Source organism: Nanorana parkeri, unplaced genomic scaffold, assembly GCF_000935625.1.
Source record: "Nanorana parkeri isolate BGI_ZX_2015 unplaced genomic scaffold, ASM93562v1 scaffold786, whole genome shotgun sequence".
Classification (NCBI taxonomy): Eukaryota; Metazoa; Chordata; class Amphibia; order Anura; family Dicroglossidae; genus Nanorana; species Nanorana parkeri.
Genome location: NW_017307054.1, coordinates 737,277 through 755,122, shown reverse-complemented (window position 1 = coordinate 755,122; position 17,846 = coordinate 737,277). Strand labels below are relative to the sequence as shown.

Below are 17,846 nucleotides of genomic sequence, written 5' to 3'. Positions count from 1 at the left end.
AGCTCCATATGCAGCTATGTGTATGGAGCCATTCATTTGCATATGCTGCATATGGTACAATACGCACGTACGCGCATGTACGCGCGTATATGTGCGGCAGTGTGAATGAGGCCTTAAGGTGCTCACAGATGGTACAATCTGATCATCCAATCCATATGAGCTTTCAATTTTAAGATGAGCATTTAAACAAAAGTGTTAACTCAAGAGTGGCGTACGCAGTCACTTTACAATAATTTTTTTTAATAGGCAGAACTGAATAGAACACTATTTTTTTTTTCATCCTAATAAACTGGGTTTTGACCGAGTAGGCTCCTTTCACAAAGCTTTAACACAAGGATAATTTTTTAGCTATGTGAAGGTACAGTAATCTTTAAATCTCATAAAAATAACTGTCACATTTTTAAAAATGAAAGGCAAAATATTGGGAGAGTAAAATCTACTCTTACCAATACTTAGAGCCGCTCAAGCCTCGGGTTCAGGCCTCAGTGCCTAAAACCAGCAGTTCTCCAATGTGTGTCTTTAAGATGAGACCAGCAATTGACTGAGCTTTTTAAAGGTGCTCCCTTTTTCTAGGCACCTTACTATCTTTCAGGTCCTTACATAGGCCCATTTCGCATTCTCTGGGACTGGATTCAGAAATTGATGAGACCTCTCTATGAAGCAGGCCTCATAGGCAAAAAGGCTCCTCACAGTGGACTTCCTTTCCAGGAAAAGCCTGGGAGGCAAAGACACTTCTAAAAGGAATTGATCTTCTTCTCATGGCCACATCAATGGCAATAAACCTCCCAGTGGTTGACCAGGGTGAAATAAATATTCATTAATCTATTCACTGAAGAACCATCCCCAGGAGAAGGCGGAAGTAAACAATGCCCTAAGTTTAGAGGAAATCCAACAAATGCAGAAAACAATAACAACCAGAGCTCAGGGTGGCCCACTAATTTTGAAATAGCGGCACTCCAACTGTCGTAGGGATGCTACAGTTAACAAGACGTTTTAAATTTTTTGAAGAGAAAACTGGTCAAGAGGTGGTATGGGCTGGAGGAACGAGAGGGGGGTTTGAGTTTGAACTTTAAAGCAAACCTTCCTTTTGATAAAACAATCACTGGTACATAATTTGTGAACAAAAACCATGGTCCAGTCATTGCTCGAGGCTTAAAGTGACACTAAACTCAGAAGTTAAATCTTAAAAATGCATTTAAGTACCCCAACTATTAACAAAAATGTATCTTATTTGTCTTTTTACTGTCAAATCATCTCTGAATTGGTGCTGACACTGTCCTTCCTTCTGCTGAGTGGCTACTTGTGTTCCCCATGGTACCTGAGTGTGTTGTAAAGTAGCCACCGCTCCAAGCTCACTCCTGTGATGAATTACAATTTAAATACAAATTTGTAAATGAAACATGAGACTGTAGTCCATCATGGGTGTGAGCTTTGAGCTCTTTGCATATATCTGCAGCCATGGAGAAAAGTTAGCTGTCCATTTAAAAAAAAAAAAAATGTTCATATCAGCAACAGAGCTGTTTAGTCTGCTTAGGTTGCATGCTTTGGGGTAAGCATGCTTTGGGTCCATTTCAAATGTTCTCCTTTCTATCACTCTTTATTAGCAGCTGTCAATATGCCGTAGCTTAACCCGCTAGCCTTACTGTCATAGATCACAACAAGTTAATAATATCAGCACTCTGAAAATGTGCCTGCTCATGCTTGGCAAATTCATTAAGTTACTTCAGGATTTAGTAATGAGTCACAAAGTCATTAGTGATTCCCTCAAGATTTGATTAAATTCTGTGTAAAGTTCTCTCTACTGCAAGAGCATCTTATTATATAGAAAACTTGGACTTATTTAGTAAGGCAAACAGCTATAGACATTGAGCGGCAACCATCAGAAATCAATTTTCATTCCTAACTCCTCATATACTGAAATCTTTTTGGTGGCTATTGGTTACACTTTGTGCATCAACACAGCACATTGCACAATCATACAGCAAAGGTTCTGTAAGCAATGCCTGTGAAGGTTCTCATTTATCCAGGCCATGATGTACCTAATAGTACCTTGTGACATTTACCTGGATTTGTTCTATGATGTTGAAATACCATACTGATTTTACAACATCATGAGTCTATAAGTGGTCCCCATTAGCTTTTTAAAATGTATTATTGTAAGACCAAGCAGCAAATTTGCAAATATAACCTCTTACTTTTGAAGAATCTTTATCATTATGCCTGGAGAATTGTCATCACATATGTAGCCTGGTATATGTTGTTGTTGTTAACATTCAGTTCGGATGCAGTCTACAGTTTACATTGTAGAGACTGCATGACTGCAGACCAGGACTGACAACAAGGAATTCATCAGTGTTCTTTCTAGATGTATAATCTGCTTTCCACAATTGCCGGACTGTAATGAGTGCAGTATAGAAGACATTGTTACTAAAGGAATACCTTTCTCATTTAGCTCAGTGCAGCCATATTCACTTCAATTATCCAATTGTGTGCAAAAGTAATCCCTTTTGTTTTTTATATTCCTCTGCATATGATTTGGTTTTCAAAGTGAACACCTGCTTACTTGGCTAAGTGGAAAAGAGGACTCCCTTAGCAAAGCACTGCCTATGAATCAAACAGTAATATGGTGCAGATGGCTTCCTTGTTCTTAGTCCTGCTCTGTAGAAAACTTGCTCTATACATTGTGACGACCGCACACAGACTAAATGTAAACAAAGCAACGGGCCTGTCCCTGTGACAACTGTTCTAAAATGGGAAAGCAAAGGTGCTTGGTGTTCCTGGCACTTTTTAAGAATGAATGAGGTTTAATAAATCAACCTCATTGTGTTTTAAAATACATTTAACTGTTGAGGCCCTAAACACATGGACATTTTTTGATCTTAGGTTCCAAACAAAAGTCCAAGGCCCCTTTCAAACGGGGTGGTCTGATCAGATCCACCTGTCAGTTTTTCAGGCGGACCCGATCGGATGCCCAATGTTAAGGTGCCCATACACCTTACGATTATCGGACAAAACGTTTCGTCCGATGATCGAATAGTCGTACGATTTTCGTTCGGCAGCCCCATCCTGCCCCGATGATCGCAAGATTAATTTAGCCGTAATTAACGAAAAGCACCTGGACGAAATGCGGTAATTGATTTGTCGTATTTTCGTTCGCGCATGCGCAGTGTAGATCGTACGACTTTTGACGGACGGAAATGCCAGCAACCTTACGACAATCGTACGATCGAGCAAAGTTTTCAAACATGCTTGACCGTCAAAAGTCGTACGATTGTACAGTAATGTCGGTTCGGGCACTCTATTCACACGTACGATTGTCGTTCGAAAAGTCGATCGCATACGATTATCGTACGATAATCGTAAGGTGTATGGGCACCTTAAGTCTATGGGCAGCCTTGTGTAAATGGACAGGTGACGATTTACACCTGGTTACCCCCGATTCCAGCCATGTCTGTAAAAACAGAACAGTGTTCTGGTTTGGATGTACCTGATCATGCCAGATCGAGAGTAATCTGATGTAAACGGCGGGCACATGTCCATTTACATCCAATTCCCTATAGACTGGCATTTCATTTTTGTCCTCCATCACTAGATGGATAAAAAAAACTGGATTTACACAGATGTCACAAAGGTGACATTCGAACCGTGTCTTTCTGATCGGGAGGGGATCCGCGCCTGGATCCTCTCCTGATCAGCCCATGTGAAAGAGGCCTAAAGAGGATCGGCTTCAGCAAGCATTCACAATGTTTTTACTCTTCAGATCCATTACGGGGATGCAGAATATATTTTTTTTAAATAATAAGTGTTTATTAAGGGTTTTAAGACAAGTAACATGCAATACATGCAAACAAGGGGATCAATGCAGTACAGGATCATGTAAATACACTCCATTGTGGGGATACAGAATATTGATCTTAAAGTCAAAATATTTTTAAGCTATTACAAATGCTGATGAAATCAATTACAATGGAAGTTGCTCCTTGATGTTTAAAAGTTGTAATTTCCTGTAGAATCAGCTGGTCCTCTGAGCACTGTCCCTGATATCCTGTTTTAGGGTGGCTCCTTTCACTTGCAGGGTCCTGTAGAGCCACCCTGGTGTGTGCTAGTAGGCTGTGTGTCTCCAAAAACACACGGCACAGCAAAGCAAGGCATTCCCCTCCCTCCTCCTCCTTCCTCCCTTCTCCATGCTAGTAGATGAACAGCTGATGTAGAAATGAAGTTTGGGGAAGCCAAGCTAAAAGAGTTGGAGCCATCTAAAGCCAGAGTATGTTTTGGCACATACTAATGAGTTTATTTCCTCCTTAGTGTCTCCGGCTGCCGAACGGCTGAGGTACATTCTGGGAGATGATGATGAAACTCCAAATCCCACCTTGTTCACAGAGATGGACACACTGCAGCATGATGGTGATGAGTTGGAATGGAAGGAAACATCAAGGTAGTGTATACAATTTGCTGCTTAGTCCACACAGAGATAACATGACTAGAGCTGAAATAATTGCATGTCTATGGTCACTGAAAGATTGTTCAGACACTCCTGACCAATCTCTGGAAAAAAAAAATAGACAAACCGGATTTCCTGATGGTGTTCTATTGTTTCCCTACGGTAAGGTCAGTCTTGGGGTGTCTGTTTTGTGCATAATTATAAGTGCCAGACAGAACAATTTTTAGCTTTGGATATAGCGGTAAAAAGCTAAAACCACTGTCTTGGTTTTATTATTTGCAGTCCAATGAAGACACCAGCCAAAAACACATAATACCCATACCCAAAATTAAAATCTTTTAATTTTGTAAATTTCTTCACAGCAGGATGACAAAAAAGTACCAACACATTTCGGGGGCCAAACCACGTTGGCTGTTTTATGTCGTCCTGCTGTGAGACAATTGTATTATTAAATGATTTTGGACTCCTGGATGTTTGTCTGAAGTTCCCATTAGACTGTATATACATGGACTCTCAAATCTGAGTCCCCTTTTTAAGGAAGTGGTACTGGTTTTTGTAGAGAGCAGCTGCACTGCTGCCATTGTTGGTGCCCTATGATAATCTGATAAGCCTTAACAACGTTTGGTTTTTATTCTTTGTTCCTGTAAGGAAAAATACATTAGAAGAATCTCCAAACAGACAATGGATTACCAGAAAAACCTCACAGAGCTTCTGTCGACTCTTTATTGATACTGAGATTTACCCCCAATGGAGAATAACGCAGGTTCTAATAAAAGGTTTTAACACTGTCCCATTCTGTCTGAAACAAAAACAAAAGACAAAATGTTTGTTTAGAAGTTTAGAAGTTACACTTTAGCATGCAAGTTACCTCCATGGTGCATTGTACTCAATGGGCTTGATCACATGGCTACCCTCTGTAGCCACCTTGCCTTAAGTGGGGTGACTACTTGAATTTAGTTTGCTGAGACTGCATTCAATCTGGCTGATTGTATAGTCTATGGTCATTTGGTTTTCCCTAACGATTCTGTTATTGATTACATCTGCCTGCCGCTGGGTGTAGTCTCACCATAGACCAGAGCAACCCCTAATGGAATGCTGTGGATATCTATGTATCTCTGCTGTGAATGCTATGTCTCACCAGCCAATTACTGGGAGTTTCCTGGCCAGTGGTGTGTGCTGGGAGAGGACATAAATATCTGGTTCTGACCATGTAAAAGTCTCTTTTTCCCCTGGGCCTCCTACCTCGGGAGGTGTGTTATTTGTGATCTTTCTGACCAGGCCTGATGCCTACATGTGGTCAGGTGTGGACCCAGTCTGTGTTCAGAATTATTCAAGGGATGGAAAGCTAGGGAGGAACTTTGTCAAAGAGTAAAATCTTGGTGGAGCCATATACTCTTGAGTACAATAATGCTGTATATATGCTGAAAGAAAGAGTGCAGATGCATTCTTTGCATGGTTTGGCTGTGTAAGATGGGAGTAAATGTGAACACCTTGGCATCCACACTTACACTTTATCATGTAAGGTACCGTCTTTGCCACATTTTACTCCATGGGCTTAATCACGGGGCTACCTATTGGGTGAAATGTGTAAATGAGTCTTGGTGGATCCATGTAGTGTTGAGTACAATAAAGCTGTGTACATACTGGAAGGCTGAGTGCAGTTCGTTCTTTGCAATGTTTGGTTGTGTAAGGTGGTAGTTGAAGCGAGCCCCTTGCCAGCCACAATAGCACCCGATAGTCACAGGCAAGCACAGGGTCAGCCTGGAGCAGTGCTCACAAAGCATATTTAAACCCAGATGTATTATAGGGTGTGTAATTAGAGGAGGAGGAGGTGCAGCAATAAGTAATATGTGTCAACCTGAAACAAATTAGCCCACTAATGAAACAACACCAAGCATTTTTTATTAAGATGGCCAAAGCAAATCTTTCTTTAAACCCTAATGAAAGCATAACACGAGCCCAGAGAAATGCTCGCTTTAATAAGTGAGCAGATTAACAAGTCAAAACCTAAAATCCACAAGGAATTCTCTCTCAAGGACACATATCTACTGAGTAAAGCATTATTGTGCTCACCACCATTTCCCTGGCAGCTGATCCCCCGCTGCCCTACCACAGCAGATTTACTGATTGAGAAATACAGCTCTAGATAAGTTGCTTTACCCGACTTCTAGTGATTGCAAACAAGTCAAAGAGTCCTTTTTTTTTAGATCACACATTGGGTTAATATTCCATCAGCTCTGTTTATTAGGGTAGATTTAACATCAGGCAGTCTCTATAAACATGGTGCCGCTCTGTGTGGTTTGCCAAAACCAATTACAAACAGCGCTAACCCTTTAATACCATCTTTTGTGATTATCAATAAGCCCTCAGCATGCACACAGCACCGATGGATCCTAATAACACAATATTTTTATATGGCTCTTTATGAGTTTATCTTTATTCCCAAAGTGCTGCAATCTTGTAATCACCATAACAACAGATCTATAATATGAATACGCTGGCCATTGCACGTTGTCCTCCATGGTGGGAGAGGGTGGCTGCAGAGAAGTGAAGGCATGTATAAGCACTGAACTTACCCAGACCACAGCTGGCAACCCATGGTTCTTAATACAAAGGTTGATAAAAAAAATTGGCCTACTCAACATTTTCACAGGCACATCGTCACAGCCCCACAACCACATTAGAACGCATATAGTGATTACACTGTCTAGCTTTATAGAACTGATATTTTAAAAGTAACATTTGTACTTGACATAATGGCTGATGCATTAAAACTGGAGAAAGAAAAATCAATACAAAACAAGAATTGAGCCCATAGTGGCAATCAGAATTCTCTTTTCATTTTTCCGTAAAAAGAAAAGTAGGTCTTGATTGGTTGCTATTGGCCCCATCTTCACTTTTTTGTGCTTAGTTGCTCTTCTCCAGTTTTGACAAGGTTTTACAGTTTGATAATCAACATGTTATCAAGGAGAATGGAATTATGATTTGAAACAGACCAAACATCATATGAATCGGATGTCTAAATCACAGGAGATTTAATGAACTGATTAGACCAATTATAGCATAGGCATATTTGGTATCAAACTGATTGCTACTTCCTTAATCATTAGCCTAGCCATGTTCTGTGAAACCAATTGCATCATTATTATTAATATTATTATTCAGGATTTATATAGCGCCAACAATTTACAGAGCGCTTTACAAAATGAAGGAGACAGTACAGTTACAATACAATTTACAATACAATATAATTTCAGTACAATTGGGTTAGGAGGGCCCTGCTCGTGAGAGCCTACAATCTAGTAGGTCATCATAACTGGAGCTATGAAGATTGTACAGAGTTTTGTTCTGGTATTTTTAAAAAACAGACGAGGATGTTTATATGATTCAAACTTTTCTTGGACTCTTTAATGACTATTTACGATAGGCCTTTATAAAAACTCTCTGGGTTTTCAGTCTGTTCTATGTGTTGTTTATGACAACCAATTAGCCATTTACAGCCAGCTTCTTACCAGGCTATGCAGATCCTGGACTAAACAGGATTTATGATACTGCTAGAAGTTTTATGACCTTCTGCTAATTAAGTTTATTGGGCTTTATGATGCCCTGATTTGTGTCTGGAAATGACTGTTCAGTCTAATTGTTCTGTTGCTGAGTTAAAAACAAGGGAGGCGCTGCATTTAGCACGACTTCCCCATTCTCCCCACTCAGTTTGGGGTTCATCAGACCTTATCATCGCAAGAGGTTCTTATCCTTTTTGATAACCACCACAAGAAGTATGTGAGAACCAGGAGTGTTCTATCCTTTCCCTAGAACTGAGAAAAAAAATGTTGGATGGTTGGGAGTCCCAATTCAGGACTTTTTCATTCATTTATCTCATTTCATACCTACAACTTTACATGCTCGCCATTCACATTAAACTTACAATTTTGTGCCCAAAAGCACAGTCACAGAGACACTTACACAATGCAGGCTCACATTAAGTAGTTGTCATTGGAGCTCCAGCCTAAAATCTTTACGTTTTGGACATGGTTGGGAAAGTTAGAACGTTTGTCAAGTTTGTTTTGCTGTCTTAGATACCCCATAACGTCCCACTCTGGTGACCAAACAGGAAATAAGGAAGACTGTCCCTAATGTGAACATAGACAGACATACAATATAGATAGTGGTGTAGCGTACACCTTACTCGGTCACCAATATCCAAATGTAGGATATCACTACCGTTGGCTCTGGACGGCTGATCTACAGTAAAAGAACTCATGGGTCTCCCTGTATTTTCTCAGTAAGAAACCTCTGTAATGGATCCACGGCACACCAGCACACCTTGAGCATCTAGGGTCAGTTGCTATAGGTTACCGCAATTCTGAAATCTTCACGTCTAGGGGTAATTTCACTCGCTTTGCCCATCAGCACTTACTGCCCTCTCGGGTAATCAACAGAAGTGAGGTTCAGACTGTAGATATAATGCTTAGAACCTTTATTGTAGAACTTCAGGGAGAGAGGTGGAGGATTAGGATCCTCCAGGCAGATGTAGACTCCATTACCTTGCAGAGTGTGGTAAGGTTACTGCTTCCTGCACAGCAGATAGAATACCTGACACAGCAATACTTGAGGTAGACGTCACTAGTCCTTGTCATCAGTAGAAACCACTGGGCCTCCAATCATAAGGCGCCAGTGCAATCATGCGGCAACTCTCCAGGCTTCAGGCCTAGCCATCTCAGACAGTCCAAAGCAGCCTCCCCACAGACAGGGCCCGGGGGAGGAAGAGAGAGCTCACATGGTCTACCCCAACATTGTCTAACAATGATTGGCTGGAGAGGGATATCCACTCATAGCAATCCCTTATTGGTTGCTCTGCTCTGTGAGCTGGAGTTCGACTATGAGCTATCAATATCTTTTTAAGATGTATGAAGAAAACCATAGAAAACTTGTAATCTCTGTTGAAATGGGGTCAAGAGAGGGCATAATCTTGACACTATGAAGTCACAGTGCTAAATACTGTACCACTGGGTTGTACATTCAATAGGTAGAGCTAGAGATTAAAGACCGGGCCTCATCCAGCTATAGGTCTAGGTTTGGCTGCACCTGACTCCCACTCCTCATTTGTATCTTGCAGTTTCTCTATCCCTCTCCCACCTTTCCTGCATACTGCAGAGCTCTTGGTAGTGACCTACGTGTCAAGATGGAGGCACCAACATGTAATAGGCCTTAAATGTTTAGGAAGATTAGGATTATGGTAGCTATTTGATTGTACATCTGCTTAAAAATCAGTCTTCCTGAGAAACACAGAGTTTCTTCAAGCCTCCCCTTGTTTCATGCAGTAATCCATAATACAAGTCATGCAATTTCTAGTAAATCAAGAGAGAGAAAAACAATCTTAGCAGGATTATTTTTATTAAAGGAAATGAGCTGTACAAAAAATACAAGTGAATGTGCAGTGTCAGTTTTACAAGATTTGGCTGTGCTGTATGACATACTAGGCATTTATTTTAAAGTGGACCTTTCAGTATTTTTACATGTCAGGAATACATTTTTGACATGTCACAATATACAGCATCATTGCTTTTTCAAAAAAAGCTCTATCATTAATCATTAAAAAGCAGTCCTTGCTGGCCGCTGTCAAAATACAATGCTCATAAGCGTTGATGGAAGAATATGTTATATTGTTTTCATTCAACCTGAAAATATTACAGTGTATGGCCAGCTTAAGTGTTGCAATGCATAGTAGCCAATAAGATCTAAACACTGTAGTGATATCAGACAAGTGATAATTCCTAGCAGGTTGTCATTAACTACTACACGTTGCACATACGCAGTGTCCATTGCAATAATTATTACCCAAAAAAAGGAATGTAATGCAATATAGTTTTCTAATTTCCTCCATCCAGTGGCACTTGTCTTACATATAGAAATACAAGGCAAGCAGAGGAGTTGTCTACAGGAGCCAATCAGCTTAAAGGAGAATTTTTTTTAATGCAGGTAGTGGCATGCCAACAGGGGTAGCAATGGTTTTTACTTAAAGGCCCACTGGCATTGAAGACCCAGCTCTGACCTTGAGGACCCAGCTCTGACCTTGAGGACCCAGCTCTGACCTTGAGGACCCAGCTCTGACCTGAAAGACCCAGCTCTGACCTGAAGGACCCAGTTCTGTCCTAGAAGACCCAGCTCTGACCTTGAAGACCCAGCTCTGACCTTGAAGACTCAGCTCTGACCTTGGAGACCCAGCTCTGACCTGGAAGACCCAGCTCTGACCTTGAAGAACCAGCTCTGACCTTGGAGACCCAGCTCTGACCTGGAAGACCCAGCTCTGACCTTGAGGATCCAGCTCTGACCTTGAAGACCCAGCTCTGACCAGGAAGGCCCACCAATTACCTGAAAGATCCAGCTCTGACCTTAAGGACCCAACTCTGACCTGGAAAACCCAGCATTGACCTGGAAAACCCAGCTCTGACCTTGAGGACCCAGCTCTGACATGGAAGACCCAGCTCAGACCTTGACGACCCAGCACTGACTTTGAGAAATGGTTGTGTCTTTAACTTTAAAAATTATCATCATGGTTTAATTATTGGTGATGGCTTGAAGAGGGGGTGAGTCTACAGAGTAAGTCCTGTATCAAACTGGAGTTTAGCACATAATTAAAACAATAAGAAAAACGTATGTAAGTTGTAAAACTTATAAATACGTTTTTGAACTTGTAATAATAACACCAGAAACATTTCTAATGACTATGAAAACAAAATTAACATTACGCAATCACTGGGCCGTGCTGCACTAATGATCTCCTGTAGAGTAAGAGGCACTAAACAACCTTAAACCGCATTTTCTCTTCATGCTGTTGAGAACTTCTATTTGCAAATAAATACTACATTCACCATACAGTATTTTGTGATGTTATAATTGTTGACCCTTTTTACAGGTGGCTAAAGTTTGAGGAGAAAGTTGAAGAAGGAGGAGAAAGATGGAGTAAGCCACATGTGTCAACATTGTCCCTTCACAGCCTATTCGAGCTACGTACATGTCTTCAGACTGGAACTGTGCTACTTGACTTAGATGGTTATTCCCTCCCACAGATTGTAGGTATGTCATCGTATCAGCCTAGATGCTTACATTCAGACCAAGAACCAACCAATAAATGTCCCTTTAGCCTTGTAAACAAACAATAAATTAAGCTCGACTTGCAAAATAAAGTAATCTTTTCCAGACACCTGCTTAACATTGTCATTTAATTGTAGAATGAATGGCATATGGCATATCTTCCAAGTGTCTCTCATTCGGTGGGGTTGTCCCTCATCTTATCACTTACTTATCTTGTTTGCTATTTCAAATAGCTGGTATACAGGAAAAATAATTGTGTTAAACAACAATTCTGGGCTTTACCAATCATTTTTGGCGTATAGAATCTTAATGGTCCGCATAACTGGGAGCATGTCAGGGATGTGTCTATTACCTAAATACATTGTGCTGGATGGTGTCCTTTTTCAACTCAGAAAGTTGGGAGGTGTGGTTAAATTCAAATCAATTTTTGAAGAAGACTGTAAGTGTTCATTCACATCTGGGTTCTGCAAACTGCAGCCCTCAAAGCTTCAGTGTGGAGGTTAAGGTGTCTTTGGGTTGCGAGTGAGCTGCTACATCCCACTGCATGCAACCAAAAAAATTTAAACTCAACCATTGAAGCACAAGGGCTCATTCCCATACACCAGCATCATGTAGTGCAATGTACTTCTTTAACGTTTAAGCGTGAATGAGTCAAACTAAAATTGTCATTCTGAGCCTATAAGTATACAGATATAATTCTGTAACCATTAAGAAGAAAATGTAAAACAATTGACCAAACACCATGCTAGTAAGCCAGGCCCACAGTGTTTAGGGCCGACAACTGAGTAAACATTGAGCAAACTTGATGTGTTCTATTACAGATGACATCATCGAAAAGCAAGTGGAAGATGGAATACTCAAGCCTGAACTCCGAGAGAAAATTAGCTTTGTCCTATTGAGAAAACACAGGCACCAAACCAAGAAACCCATGCACAGGTCTTTGGCGGACATTGGAAAGACTGTCTCCTCTAATACTAGTGAGTAACTGGAAAACATTGATAGGATGCTGTTATTATAAATGATTTTTGCTGTTTAAAGCTAGGCTTGTGACTGCCTAATTTTTCATAATGTACCTACTGAACATTTGTAAGTTTAAAAAATGCAGTAAAGGGGGTAACTTCATGGAAAGACATGTAGCACTCCCCCTTCCACGGTCAGCGCTACCCCAATATAGGATAACACCACTGGTGGCTCTGAAGGGGTGATCTACAATAAACTGAACTAATGGGTCTCCCTGCCTTTCCTCTATTAGAAAACTCTACTATGGATCCACAGCAAACCAGCTCACCTTGAGTTGCTAGGATCAGTTGCTATGGGTTACTACAGCTCCAATTCTTCTTATCTAGGTGTATTGTTGCTCGCTTGGCACATCAGCACTTACTGCCCTTCTGTTGAATGATTGAATTGAGGTCCAAACTGTAGTTGTGATGCTTGAAACATTTATTGAAGAACTTCAGGGAGAGAGGTAGAGGAGGGTTAGGATCATCCAGGGAGATATAGACTCCATGGCTTCTCAGAGAGTGTGGCTACAGCTTCTGTGCACCGCAGGCCCAAACACCTGACACTGCATTACTTGAGGTAAGAGTTACAGATCTCTGTCTTTATTTTGTTTTACATGCTGGTTTGTGAGTGTGCCATGATGCCTTTCTACTGTACCACTGTTCAAAGTCCATTTCGTGTTGCCAAGATGGAGACTCTCATAGTCTAGAGTTAGGACCGCACTATAAGAGATGCCTTGGCGCGGCAGTGCGGCTTACACATCCTTTGCAGAAGACGTGTATCCAAACCTCTGTCATTGTCCTTAGTGGTGAGACAAGTTGTTTTACATGCTGGTTTGTGAGTGTGCCATGATGCCTTTCTACTGTACCACTGTTCAAAGCCCATTTCGTGTGCACCTTACTGTATAACTGATAACAAATTGTTGAGTGCGTTTGTCGTTTGTTTTGCTTGTGATTCCAAGGCTAGTCCCCAGGCTTTGAGGCTTGGTCAGCTCAGGCAGTCCAGCGCAGTAACCCCCCCCTCCCCCACCCCGAATATTTGAATATTTGTCTCCTCTCCCAGCATGCACCACTGGCTCCTTCAACGGTGATTGGCTAGGAAGGGATATCTTTTCCTAGCAATCCCATTGGCCGTTCTTGTTCTATCACCAAGGCACACTTTGTAGTACCTTTTGCAGCAGACAGATGGCAAGCAATGATAGATTGTTTAGGGGGTGAACCACACTACAGATTAGTATCAGACCACATACAATGTGATAAACACTAGATTTAATAGCACCCTTTCCAACAGGGTGCTACATATTCATACTGGATTAACCAACCAGTACGTCTTGCTGTAGAAGGAGGAAACCTATACTTGGAACAAAAATATAGAACATTGGGCACACCACTAGTGCATTAACTAAGTGAGTGTAATGGGTGCATAAAATAATGAATGCACTCACATATACTATTGAGTATAAGGCGCATCAGTAATCCACTATGGTGTTATTCTGCAGTACATTTCCTGACACTGTCAGTACATGGAGATTCTGTAGGGTAACTGTGTGATACCAGTATCATATAGTAGCAACAGATCTGACTATTATCTACCATAGTACATTGCTGTTATGCCTTACACCAATCAGCAATAACATTATGATCACCTACCTAATATTAAGTGGGCCCCCCTTTTGCTGTCAAAACAGGCCTGAAATGTTGAGGCAAGGACTCCGTAGACCTCAGAAGGTAGGCTTTGGTGTCTGGCACCAAGCCATCCGTAGCAGATCCTTTAAGTCCTGTACTTTGTGATGTGGGGCCTCCATGGATCTGACTTTTTTTCCAGCACATCTCACAGATGCTTAATTGAATTGAGATCTGGAGAAAAGGGAGGCCAAGTCAATGCCTCAAATGCTTCATTGTGTTCCTGAAACCATTCTAGAACCATTTTTGCAGTGTTGCAGTGCACATTATCCTTCTGACTGAGGCCACTGCCATCAGGGAATATTATTTCCATGATTGGGTGTGCTTGGTCAGCAAAAATATTTAGGTAGGTGGTACATGTCAAAGTAACATCCACATTAATGGCAGGAACCAATGTTTTTGAGCAGAACATTGCTCAAAGCATTGTGCATCCTGGTGCCATCTTTTCCCCTGGTAAGCGACACACAGATACCCAGCCATTGACATGATGTAAAGGAAAACCTGATTCATCAGACCAGGCCACCTTATTCCATTGCTCTGTGGTCTAGTTCTGATGCTCACATGCCCATTGTAGGTGCTTTAGGCGATGGACACGGGTCAGCATGGGCACCCTGACCGGTCTGCACCTATGCAGCACTGTACGCAACAAACTGTGATGCACTGTGTGTTCAGACTCCTTTCTATCAGAACCAGCATTAACTTTTTCAGCAATTTGAGCTGCAGTAGCTCTTCTTCCGGATCGGACTACACAGGCCAGCCTACGCACCCCATGTGCATCAATGAGCCTTGGCCAGTCATGACCCTTTCACCGGTTCACCAGTTTTCCTTCTTTGGGCCACTTTTTGTAGGTCTTGACTACAGCAGACCGGGAATATCTCACAAGAGCTGCAGTTCTGGAGTTGCTCGGATCCAGTCGTCTAGCCATCACAATCTGGCTCTTGTCAAAGTCGCTCAATTATTATTGAGCAAAACAGTCGCACTTATTATTATTGCACAGGATCTCTCTTGTTTGTTTGTAGTAAAGGACAGCAAATGTTATTTTTATTTGCAGATCGAATTCCTGCCCCAAGTGTTCCTGCTGGTGCTCATCTTCATCGATCCACAGAAGATCTAAGAACAAGACAAAATTCCAACTATGGAAGATTGCGTATGCATTTTATATTTATTATTTATTTATATAGCGCTGTCAATTTACGCAGCACTTTACATTCTGTTCATTCACATCAGTCCCTGCCCTCGATGAGCTTACAATCTGAGGTCCCTATCTCACATGCACACACACAGGGCCAATTTAGACAGGAGCCAATTGCACAACCTTTTATATGCACAAGTTACCTCAGCATATATACAGTATATACTGTTCTTCCCCTTAGTAAAATTCCATCAAAGTTATAATTCGAACTGATTCACCGTCTGAGAAATTAAACATTCAATATTTTACAAACTACAGGATTTCCCTTAAGCGTCCAGGACATTTCTGTGAGACACTCTATTCATTCTTTCAGGCCCATTTAAACTTGTCCATTCTTGCCTTTGAAGTCCAAAGAAACACATCAAAACACGTCATCACACATCATAATGCATGTCAATACATGTGAACATGCACAAGTCATGCATTTTGATGAGTTTCCATTGATTTCAATGAAAAACACATCTGGCTAAAATTGACAATTGTGAATGGACAATCCTTTGACTAAAATCACATGGGTGGAAAAGAAGCTGTAAAAGCAGGCACTTGATCTGTGCCCTCGAACATCCACCTAAAACCTAACATGGTGGCTACTTAGGTGTGTATACATGCCGTCGCTGCGATGCTTTGCTTCACCGGCATGGCAAATTTTATAAAGCACGTCACGTTTGGTACGTGGTGCAGTCAATGGGACCAAAACTACATGCCAAAAGCTTGCAGCATGGTATTGCAATTCAAAATCCCCCATGGGATCAAAACAAGAAACCCAGGGATTCAGATGGCAGCAGTAATGCCTTCCAAACACCTGCAAACCATCGATCAACCACGTTCTGAAAAGTGATCTGCCACGGAGAGAAGTAAAGGTCCGCCACCCGTGTGAATAAAGTGGCACTATACTCAGGAGTTAAATCTTAAAAATGCATTCAAGTACCTTAATTATAATTAACAAAGTTATATCTTATTTGTGTATCACTCGGCTATAGATCCTCAAATCATCTCTGATTTGGTGCTGACACTGTCCTTCCTTCCGGAGGGGGGCTACTTTAGTTCCCCATGGTCCCTGTGTTTGTTGTAAAGTAGCCACCACTCCAAGCTCACTCCTGTGATGGACTACAATCTCAATACAAATTAGTAAACTAAACATGAGATTGTAGACCATCACAGGAGCAAGTTTGGAGTGGTGACTACTTTACAGCACACACAGGGACCATGAGGAACAAAAGTAGCCCCCCTCCCGAAGGAAGGACAGTATCAGCACCAAGTCAGAGATGATTTGATGATTCTACAGCTGAGTGATACACAAATAAGGGACAGTTTTGTTAATAGTTAAGGTACTTGAATGCATTTTTAAGATTAAGATTTTTAAGATTTACCTCCTGAGTTTAGTATCAATTTATTCATACACGGGTGGCAAACTTTAAGACGCCGTTCACACTGAGCGGTTTTTCGCGTGATTTCTGCTCCAAAATCACGCATATTTCCACGCAAATTTCGCTCAGTGTAGCTTGTCCAATGCATTCCAATGGAGCTGTTCACATCTCACAGCTCAATGTCGCCTGTAGCTCGTTGCTCAAGCTTGTAGCTCGTACATGACCTATTTTTTGGAGGATGTCGCGCGATTTGGCCCCAATAGGCAATGGTGTCGCTCCATATCGTGCATTACCGGCGATATTGCACGACCCTGTTGCGCGATATCGCACTACAGAAGTGTTATTTTTGCACAGCAATATGGAAGGAAGGAATGATGTAACATCAAGACCACTTTTGATTGGTTACAGCCCAATGTAGCAGCGACGAAGTTCCTCCCAAAAGTCGTGCTACGTAGTGTGAATAAATGTGCAATGTAGCTCGATGTAGCTCAATGTAGCTCAGCTCAAAATCGCGCAGAAAAACATGCGATTTTTCATGACGCTCAGTGTGAATGGGGTCTTATTGCTCTCCGTGGCAGATCACTTTTCAGAGCGTGGTTGATCGATGGTTTGCAGGTGTTCGGAATTACTGCTGCCATCTGAATGCCTGTGTCTCTTTTAATACCATGGGGAATTTTACTATGCTGCAAGATTTCGGCATGCAGTTTTGGTCCCATTGACTGCACCACCTACCAAACCTACTTGAATGCATGTTTAAGATATAACTCCGTAGTTTAGCGTCACTTTAAATGTAACTTTTTAAACTTTTTTTTTACTTTTTGTATGTACGTTTCCCCTGTAGGCCATGCACAAAGCAGGAGTATGAACGACATCACAGACACTCCAAGCACAGACCAGGTAAACAGCCACAAATCTTGAAGCTTTTACAGTGTATTCTAATAAAGGTGCCAAGAGCCAATTTTTGGCAAACACACAAAAAAGCTGATTTGGTTGTCCCATCCATCTGCATGATAATTATTTTAGATAACAATTGCATTTAATAAAAAAAAAAAAAAAAAATCGGCAGAAAC

At 41.4% G+C, this 17,846-nt stretch overlaps 1 protein-coding gene across 1 annotated transcript in view; it reads left to right on the top strand.

Annotated features, from left to right (window-relative positions):
- Positions 1-17,846, top strand: part of SLC4A5 (solute carrier family 4 member 5) — a 73,128-nt gene that overhangs the window by 10,441 nt on the left and 44,841 nt on the right. The window contains exons 3-7 of the mRNA XM_018564839.1: positions 4,306-4,435; positions 11,358-11,518; positions 12,358-12,513; positions 15,269-15,364; positions 17,618-17,673. Coding sequence (XP_018420341.1) covers positions 4,306-4,435; positions 11,358-11,518; positions 12,358-12,513; positions 15,269-15,364; positions 17,618-17,673 — 599 coding nt within the window. The remainder of the gene's footprint in view (positions 1-4,305; positions 4,436-11,357; positions 11,519-12,357; positions 12,514-15,268; positions 15,365-17,617; positions 17,674-17,846) is intronic.